Source organism: Scylla paramamosain, chromosome 22 (assembly GCF_035594125.1).
Source record: "Scylla paramamosain isolate STU-SP2022 chromosome 22, ASM3559412v1, whole genome shotgun sequence".
NCBI classification, from domain to species: Eukaryota; Metazoa; Arthropoda; class Malacostraca; order Decapoda; family Portunidae; genus Scylla; species Scylla paramamosain.
This window is the reverse complement of record NC_087172.1, coordinates 19,914,930-19,924,929: the sequence shown is the minus strand read 5'-3', so window position 1 is coordinate 19,924,929 and position 10,000 is coordinate 19,914,930. Positions and strand designations below refer to the sequence as shown.

Genomic DNA, 10,000 nt, shown 5'->3' with positions numbered 1-10,000 from the left:
TAGGATGCACTGGTGGTCATTGTGTGTGGCTGACCCGGAGAAATGGTGCCCTGGGAGACAGGTGGAGGGAGGGAGGCTGGGGAGTCAGGCAGGGGAGTGTGGAGTGGTAGTGTGTGGAGGTAGGCTAGGGAGGGAGGTAGGGAGGCAGGCCCACATTACCACCTATCACAGCCTGTATCACGGTCGCCCCCGGCCCTCCGTGAACCTCTTTTCACAGGCCTCACGTGGGAAAGTCTCTGGATCACCCGTGGAAAAATGCGCGGCGGAAATGTGAGGTGAGATGTGCAAGGGAGGTGATGTGTTGTGATGGGGTGGTGAGAGGTAGTGTGTGGTGTGCGTGGTGATGGGAATGTGAGGAATGGGAGGGTGTGTGTGTGTGTTTGTGCATGATGATGGGAATGTGAGGGATGGGATTGTGTGTGTGTGTGTGTGTGTGTGTGTGTGTGTGTGTGTGTGTGTGTGTGTGTGTGTGTGTGTGTGTGTGTGTGTGTGTTGAAAAACGAGAAAAAACTGCAATGGAAACTTTTTAACGAAATGGGGAAATTAAAATGAAAAGTTAACAAGATTGCAAGGCATAAAATGTTAAATAATAAGGTGTTTGTTTACCCGTACATCAAATATTAATAGCGAAAAACAGTCACACGGTAATACAGAGAGAGAAAACGAAAGTACGATAAAACACGGTAATAGAAATGTACAGTAAATTCAGAAGTTGGCAAGATACTCTGTTTTATTTTACATTATGGAAAAAAAAAATGCAATAGTTTGTGTGGAGTAAATGAAAGAGGAAAATTTATGGAGTTTTTCAGAAAATAATTAATCGTTAAGTATGACTGCTGAATGCATTGTTTTCTCTTGTTTTTTTTTCTTCCTCTTTTTGTTGTTGTTGTTGTTGTTGTTGTTGTTGTTGTTGTTGTTGTTGTTGTTGTTGTTGTTCGTCTACATTCTCCTCTTCGTCCTTCCTTCCTGTTTTTCTTCCTTCCTTCCTTCCTTCCTTCCTTCCTTCCTTCCTTCCTTCCTTCCTTCCTTCCTTCTTTCCTTCCTTCCCTCTCCTTTCTTTTCATTTTTCCTCTCCTCTCCTCTCCTCTCCTTTCCTCTGACCTCCTCTCCTTTCCACCACCACTACCACCACCACCACCACCACCACCGCCACCACCACAACTCCTCTTACACACCCAGGTTCGTCATTTAGGATAAGTTGTCTGTTTTTTGGGGGGATAATGACACGGTAATCGCCTCCTTCCAGACTGACCCTTTCCGTTCTATCCGCCCCAGCGCGAAGGAAGCAAGAAATAACACGATAGGGAGTTAGGAATGGGAGAAGAAGGAATAAGACATAAGAGAAGAGGGAGGGAGTTAAAAATGAGAGAAAAAAGGAATAAGAAATTAAAGAAAATCGATTAAGTAATGAGATAATGAAGAGAATAAGCAACGAAAGACAAGGAAGTAAGGAATGAGAGAAAAAGGAGAGTAAATAATGAGAGGAAAAGGGGAGTAATAAATTAAAGAAAAGGAATAAGGAATCATAGAATAAAGAGAGTTAAGAATAAGACAAAAAGGGAGTAGAAAATGAAAGAAAATGGAGTATGAGTGAGAGGAAAGGCAGTAAAATGAGAGAAAGAGGAGGAATAAATTGAAGAAATGGAAGTAAGGAATCAGATAAGAAAGAGAGGAATGAGAGACAAAGAGAGTAAGGAATGATAGAAAAGAGAGTAAGAAACGAGAGAAAAGGAAAATAACGAATTAAAACAACAATGAAAAGGGGATGGAAAGAGACGGTAAAGGAGAGAAGGAGAAAAGGAAAGGAGTGGAATAAGGAAACAGAAGGATTGAAGGTAAGAGGGAATACTGTGAAAGTTTTTAGACAAAGCAAAGTCAGAAGAGAAGATAGCGCGAAGAGGGAATGAAAGGAAATAGAAGAGGAATGAAGCAAAGAGGAAATGTAACAAAAAAAATAAGAGAAAATTAAGGGCTATGTAGGATAAGAAACAAAAAACGAAGAAAATAAAAGAATAAATATGTGAAGATACAAAAAAAAAAAAAAAAACAGCGAAAACCTTCACGAAAGCAAACATGAAGAACGAAAAAGGTAAAAAAAAAAAAGTACAAAAAAATGAAAATTGATGACAGTGAAAGCAAAGAAGCAAAAAAAAAACACAAAAGCTGAAGAATTATAACAGAAAAATATAAGGACATACAAAAGCGACAAAAAAGAAAAGAAAGAAAATCTATACAAAAACCAAATATAGAAAACGGAAAAAAAGTAAAAACAAAAATGAAAAATGAAAGAAAGTAAGACAGTGAAAGAAAAGAAACCACGAAAAATAGGAAAGCAGAAGAAAAGAAAATGACAAAAAAAGAGCAAAGACAAAAAATAAAACAAAGACGAAATAACAAAGAAGGTCAACTTTCTTCCCTTTCCCCCCTTTTTTTTTTTTTTTTTTTTTGGCACCTGTGACCGCCCTGCCCTGCTTCACTCGTGTTGACCTCAGAGACACCGCACGCCTCCTCCTCCTCCTCCTCCTCCTCCTCCTCCTCCTCCTCCTCCTCTCCAGCCGGGACTCAGCAGGGGAGGAAAGACCGAGGACAGGGAGCCGTGGGAGAGAGAGAGAGAGAGAGAGAGAGAGAGAGAGAGAGAGAGAGAGAGAGAGAGAGGAGAGCTTGACCTGTTTCACCTACGTTCACTTGCTCTATCTTTTTCCTCCTCCTCCTCCTCCTCCTCCTCCTCCTCCTCCTCCTCCTCCTCCTCCTCCTCCTCCTCTTCCTTTCCTGAAATTTGGTGAGAAGCGAGGAAGATAAAGGAGAAGAAATGTGGGTTTTCGCATCATGAATCTTATTATTGGAAACCTGAAACCAAACTGTTGAGGAGGAGGAGGAGGAGGAGGAGGAGGAGGAGGAGGAGGAGGAGGAGGAGGAGGACGACGACGACGACTAGGTGAACTGAAGGAGAAGGAAGAAGGGAAGGAAGGAAGAGAACAAGGCGCAGTAGAAGTTTAGTAGAAGTTTTATATGAATAAGGAAAGAACAGGAAATGTAATGTTTGGAAAGGGATGAAGGAGAAAAAGAAAAGAACATAACTTAAAAGAATAAGGGAAGCTGCAAGAGGCCATCATGCCCACACGTGGCAGTCCCTGTAAGAGGCACACCTTCCTGTTTCCACCTGTCATCCTCATCCAGTAAGCCAGTCAACAACACATAAATAACAGAGAAAAAAGTAAACAATAACACAATATCTCACAACTTACACAATTCCAAGAGAGAGAGAGAGAGAGAGAGAGAGAGAGAGAGAGAGAGAGAGAGAGAGAGAGAGAGAGAGAGAGAGAGAGAGAGATAATACCGCAAGATCAACAACAGGTATGCATAACAATTAACCTGCCCGCCCTTCCCACAGGTGAGGTATGGGAGGAGGAAGATAATTGCGGACGGGAAAGAGAGGGAAAGGGGAAAAAATAATAATCCACTTAATAATTCAGCTCGATGCGTCACGATTGCGTCACGCGGGGAGTGTTGGGGGTCGTGACGTGAGAGGGGCGTCCCTGCACTCTGGCATCGCTGGGGGCATCTCTCCACCTGTCTCTGCCTCTCCCGGATCAAATAAAATAAGGGGAAATGAAAGAATTGTTGCTGTTTTTTTTTCTTTTTTTTGTGGTGAGAGGCATTGCAAGATTTATGAAAGTCAGTCAAGTGTTTTTTTTTTCTTTTAAGTTTTGTGAAGTGGCTATAAATTCCCAGGTGTTCTGTTTCCTTCAGTCTTTCCCGGGATTAAATTAAATAAGAGGAAATAAAAGAATATATATATATATATATATATGCCGAAACGATAATTACTCCCAGTGAGGTCTAAAGCACTGTTCAGGGGGTGCTGTGAACTTATCATTAAACCCAGCTGTGACCTCACTGAACGTTTCCCTTTGTGTCTCACAACACAAGGGGGTAGTCACAACCTGCCCTCTAAAGACAACTCTCTTCCTCCACACAAAACTACAAGCACCTAATAACACACACACCCTTCACTCCAAAAATTTTAAAATCATGGCGACTCCTACACCAGCCTCGGAGTCCCCATCTGGGGGAGGACCATAAATGTCCCCAGGTCGGACTGCCTTTCCGTCGACGACCCTAAGTGTCTTGACACCCCCTCAACTTTTTCTTCATTAACTTCTGCAACATTCGCGGTCTAAGATCTAATTTTCAATCTGTAGAACACCACCTCTCCTCTTCTAAACCTCATCTTCTTTTCCTCACTGAAACTCAGGTGTCTGAGGCAACTGACAGTAGCCCCTTTTTCTGTTCCCTCCTACTTTCTCTATCCTCATTTTCGATCCAAAGCTGGATGCTGCGTTTATGTGCGCAATGACTTAACCTGCTCTCGTGCCCACGCTCTTGAATCTTCCGAGTTTTCCACCATCTGGCTACGACTACAGAGTCATTCTCATACTAAATTTATCTGTGCTGTATACCTCTCTCCTAACTCCTCTGACTATAAGAAATTCTTTGACTACTTAACTTCCAAAGTGGAGCACATTCTGACCCTCTTCCCTTTTGCAGAGATCTCCATTCTTGGAGACTTCAATGTTCACCACCAGCTTTGGCTTTCCTCTCCCTTCACTGACCATCCTGGTGAACTAGCCTACAACTTTGCTATCCTCCATGACCCTAGAGCAATTGGTGCAACACCCTACTCGTATTCCTGACCGTCTTGGAGATACGCCCAACATTCTTGACCTTTTCCTGACCTCTAATCCTTCTGCTTATGCTGTCACCCTTTCTTCTCCGTTGGGCTCCTCCGATCACAATCTCATATCTTTATCTTGTCCTATCACTCCAATCCCTCCTCAGGATCCCCCAAAGCGAAGGTGCCTCTGGCGTTTTGCCTCTGCTAGTTGGGGGGACCTGAGGCGGTATTTTTCTGATTTTCCTTGGAATGACTACTGCTTCCGTGTCAGAGACCCGTCTTTGTGTGCTGAGCGCATAACAGAGGTGATAGTGTCTGGCATGGAGGCGTACATTCCTCACTCTTTTCTCGTCCTAAACCTTCTAAACCTTGGTTTAACACAGCTTGTTCTCGTGCTATACATGATAGAGAGGTGGCCCACAAAAGGTACTTAAGCCTTCCTTCACCAGAATCTCATGCACTTTATATTTCTGCCCGGAACCATGCCAAGTCTGTTCTCCAACTAGCCAAAAACTCCTTCATTAACAGAAAATGTCAAAACCTTTCAGATCTAACTCCCCTCGTGATTTCTGGCATCTAGCCAAAAATATCTCCAATAACTTTGCTTCTTCTTCTTTCCCTCCTCTACTTCAACCAGATGGCACCACTGCTTTATCACATCTATTTCTAAAGCTGAACTCTTTGCTCAAACCTTTGCTAAAAACTCTACCTTGGACGATTCTGGGCTTGTTCCTCCTTCTCCTCCACCCTCTGACTACTTCATGCCTCGTATTAAAATTCTTCGTAATGATATTTTCCATGCCCTCGCTGGCCTAAACCCTCAGAAGGCTTATGGACCTGATGGGGTCCCTCCTATTGTTCTCCGAAACTGTGCCTCCGTGCTTGCACCTTGCCTAGTCAAACTCTTTCAGCTCTGTCTGTCAACATCTACCTTTCCTTCTTGCTGGAAGTTTGCCTACATTCAACCTGTTCCTAAAAGGGTGACCGCTCTAATCCCTCAAACTACTGCGTCCTATTGCTTTAATTTCCTGCTTATCTAAAGTTTTTGAATCTATCCTCAACAGGAAGATTCTTAAACATCTATCACTTCACAACCTTCTATCTGATCGCCAGTATGGGTTCCGTCAAGGCCGCTCTACTGGTGATCTTCTAGCTTTCCTTACTGAGTCTTGGTCATCCTCTTTTAGAGACTTTGGTGAAACTTTTGCTGTTGCCTTGGACATATCAAAAGCCTTTGATAGAGTCTGGCACAAAGCTTTGATTTCCAAACTACCCTCCTACGGTTTCTATCCTTCTCTCTGTAACTTCATCTCAAGTTTCCTTTCTGACCGTTCTATTGCTGCTGTGGTAGACGGTCACTGTTCTTCTCCTAAATCTATTAACAGTGGTGTTCCTCAGGGTTCTGTCCTGTCACCCACTCTCTTCTTATTATTCATTAATGATCTTCTAAACCAAACTTCTTGTCCTATCCACTCCTATGCTGATGATACCACCCTGCACTTTTCCACGTCTTTTCATAGACGTCCAACCCTTCAGGAGGTAAACATATCACGCAGGAAGCCACAGAACGCCTGACTTCTGATCTTTCTAAAATTTCTGATTGGGGCAGAGCAAACTTGGTATTGTTCAATGCCTCAAAAACTCAATTCCTCCATCTATCAACTCGACACAATCTTCCAGACAACTATCCCCTCTTCTTCAATGACACTCAACTATCCCCCTCTTCTACACTGAACATCCTTGGTCTGTCCTTTACTTATAATCTGAACTGGAAACTTCACATCTCATCTCTAGCTAAAACAGCTTCTATGAAGTTAGGTGTTCTGAGACGTCTCCGCCAGTTTTTCTCCACCCCCCCAGCTGCTAACTCTGTACAAGGGCCTTATCCGTCCATGTATGGAGTATGCTTCACATGTCTGGGGGGGTTCCACTCCTCATACTGCTGTTCTAGACAGGGTGGAATCAAAAGCTTTTCGTCTCATCAACTCCTCCTCCTCTAACTGACTGTCTTCAGCCTCTCTCTCACCGCCGCAATGTTGCATCTCTAGCTGTCTTCTACCGCTATTTTCATGCTAACTGCTCTTCTGATCTTGCTAACTGCATGCCTCCCCTCCTTCCGCGGCCTCGCTGCACAAGACTTTCATCTTTCTCTCACTCCTATTCTGTCCACCTCTCTAACGCAAGAGTTAACCAGTATTCTCAATCATTCATCCCTTTCTCTGGTAAACTCTGGAATTCCTTGCCTGCTTCTGTATTTCCACCTTCCTATGACTTGAATTCCTTCAAGAGGGAGGTTTCAAGACACTTATCCACCAATTTTTGACCACTGCTTTGACCCTTTTAGGGACTGGCATTTCAGTGGGCATTTTTTTTATTAGATTTTTGTTGCCCTTGGCCAGTATCCTTCCTATATAAAAAAAAAAAAAAAAAAAAAAAAAAAAAATATATATATATATATATATATATATATATATATATATATATATATATATATATATATATATATATATATATATATATATTCATTTATTTTCTTTAGATTTATGAAATTAGGTGGAATGGACCTTTTCTCGATGTTTTATGAAATAACTATAAATTCCCAGGTTTTTTGTTTTCTTCAGGTTCTTTTTTTCTGATCAAATGAAATAAGAAGAAATGAAAGAAAAGTATTTCTTTTAGTAAATAAAGTCAGTCCAGTTAATAATAATGATAACACTAGGAAGAACAACAAAACCAATCCTAACAATAGATATCATTAACAGCTTACAATCCATTACAACATCCACATAAACAACAACAACAACAACATCAACAACAACAACATTACAGCACTACTCCCTCACTCCCTCAAACCAAAACGAATCAAAACACAATTCACAACACCACAACACCCATTACAACACACACACACACACACACACACACACACACACACACACACACACACACACAAAACAATAACCCAGCCCTCGGAAACCCACACACCTAAACAACTAAACACCAATACTTTAAAAACCACTTACTGACACCTACGTATTTTCCCTGCCATTAAGGTGTGAATGATCCCTGCCAAAGGTGAGAGAGCGGCCACCTCTCACCTGTGTTTTCCTGCCGCCTTAATTAGCAAGGTGTTGGAACCGCGCCGGACTGGTTCTCGTGGCCTCAAAATTAGGGTGCCTGGTCCGTGTTTAAGGTTCAAGCCATTTACTCTCCTTTGCGCCCTACAACTGTTAATGGAGGCAGCTGTTTCGTGTCCTGTGTCTCCTGGCCTGGTCTTTCGTTCTCTTCGTCTTGTGTGTGTGTGTGTGTGTGTGTGTGTGTGTGTGTGTGTGTGTGTGTGTGTGTGTGTGTGTGTGTGTGTTTCTGTTATTTGTGTCTCAGTTCTCTTCTCGTTTTATTTTTATGGTTATATGTTTGTGTGTGTGTGTGTGTGTGTGTGTGTGTGTGTGTGTGTGTGTGTGTGTGTGTGTGTTCCTCTGCATCAGTTTTTCTCCGTTCTCTCTCTCTCTCCCTGTGTGTGTGTGTGTGTGTGTGTGTGTGTGTGTGTGTGTGTGTGTGTGTGTTTCGAAACAACTCAGCTATGTAAAGTGTGTTTTGTCTCGAGTGCCCCGCTACTTCAGGGCTCCAGCCGCCGTGAAGAGGTTGTGGCGCAAGGCAGAGGGAGAGAGAGAGAGAGAGAGAGAGTATAAGGAATCAAGTTTTTTCTTTTACTGCTGTCTAGGTCGTGATTGTTGTTGTTGTTGTGATAGCAGTAACAGTAGTAGTAGTAGTAGTAGTAGTAGTAGTAGTAGTAGTAGTTGTTGTTGTTGTTGTTGTTGTTGTTGTGTTTATCAGCGTTTTTATTCTGTAGTTTGACTAAATTCTCTCTCTCTCTCTCTCTCTCTCTCTCTCTCTCTCTCTCTCTCTCTCTCTCTCTCTCTCTCTCTCTCTCTCTCTCTCTCTCTCTCTCTCTCTCTCTCTCTCTCTCTGATACTGTGAGAGGACCAAAGGTGGTGGAATGAACACGTGTGGGTGAAGGTGGGGCGGTTCCTGTGGGAGGTGGGTGAGGATGGGTGGTGTGCGTGGCGTGAAGATTGTGGATGTGTCAGACGCAATGGGGTGGTGGGGGAAGAAAGGCAGTGTTGTGGTGGCGGGTCGGGATGCTGTCAGTAGAGTACGTGGGGGCGAGGGGCTGTCAGCAGGATTGTGGGGCGGAAGGGCGTGGCCGGCAAGGTGGGGGGCGCCGCCATCACAGCCTTTATAGGTAGTGAACACAACGGCTTTGTTGACTCTCTCTCTCTCTCTCTCTCTCTCTCTCTCTCTCTCTCTCTCTCTCTCTCTCTCTCTCTCTCTCTCTCTCTCTCTCTCTCTCTCTCTCTCTCTCTCTCTCGCTCTGTAGCTTCTCCCACCATTCATTTCTCCCAGACATGTCCCTGCAGCTGTGTGTCCCAAGTGCGTGGTGTTGGTGGTGGCAGGCTCCCCACGCCCCAAGAAAGCTTAAACTTCTCATAAGCTTCCTTGCCGCCCTCTAGCCATTCCTCACTCGCCCTCGTGGGCGTGCCGCACCCTTGCCACGCGAGCACCACCGATGGCTGTGTTGGGCGTGCTGCAGTTCACACAAGGATGTAAATAAGACACCTGATCACGCTATCAAAAATATATTAAGGGATATGATATAGTACACTATGTACAGCAGGCGGCAGCAGAGGACAGTAGAAAGACACGGCCAGGTTGCGCTGTGCCCCTCGCGCCTCTCTCTGCTCATGATGTCCGCGATGGAGAAGCCGCGCCTCTTGGGGGGCGGCGCGGCGCCCCTCGCGCCTCTATCTGCTCATGATGTCCGCGATGGAGAAGCCGAGCCTCTTGGGGGGCGGCGGCGCCGCGGGCTGCAGCTCCTCGTCCTCCTCCGTCAGCGTCTGCATCACGTGGTCGTCCTCGTCGTCGTCGCAGTGCAGCACGTCCACCACCTCGTCGGCCTCGAGGCGGGCGGCGGCGGGCGCGGAGGGCGGCGTGTGCGGGGCGGCGGGCGTGGGCGGGATGTCGTGGGCGTGCTGCGCCTTGTGCACGGCGAGCGTGCGCGCCTGGCAGAAGCCCTTGCCGCACGCCTCGCACTTGAAGGGCTTCTCCTTGCTGTGGATGTACTTGTGGTCGCGGAGGTGGTCCTGCCTCCTGAAGGCCTTGCCGCAGATGTCGCAGGGGAAGGGCCGCTCGTCCGTGTGGGTCCGCTCGTGGATCAGCAGGTTGTAGCTCTTGGTGAACTCCCGCTGACAGTACTTGCAGATGTACCGCTTCTTGGGTCTGCTGAGGCGGCCCCCGGGAGTCAGCAGCAGCCGGTTGAGGGCCAGC

At 45.2% G+C, this 10,000-nt stretch overlaps 1 protein-coding gene and 1 long non-coding RNA gene across 6 annotated transcripts in view; one reads left to right on the top strand and one right to left on the bottom strand.

Moving 5' to 3' along the window:
- LOC135111749 (uncharacterized) overlaps positions 1-10,000 on the top strand; it is a 198,460-nt gene that overhangs the window by 39,036 nt on the left and 149,424 nt on the right. The window lies entirely within an intron of this gene.
- LOC135111869 (protein odd-skipped-like) overlaps positions 9,316-10,000 on the bottom strand; it is a 1,024-nt gene continuing 339 nt past the window's right edge. Inside the window, exon 1 of the mRNA XM_064025575.1 lies at positions 9,316-10,000. This exon is cut by the window's right edge and continues 339 nt beyond it. Within this exon, the coding sequence (XP_063881645.1) occupies positions 9,478-10,000 (523 nt within the window). The 3' untranslated portion in view covers positions 9,316-9,477.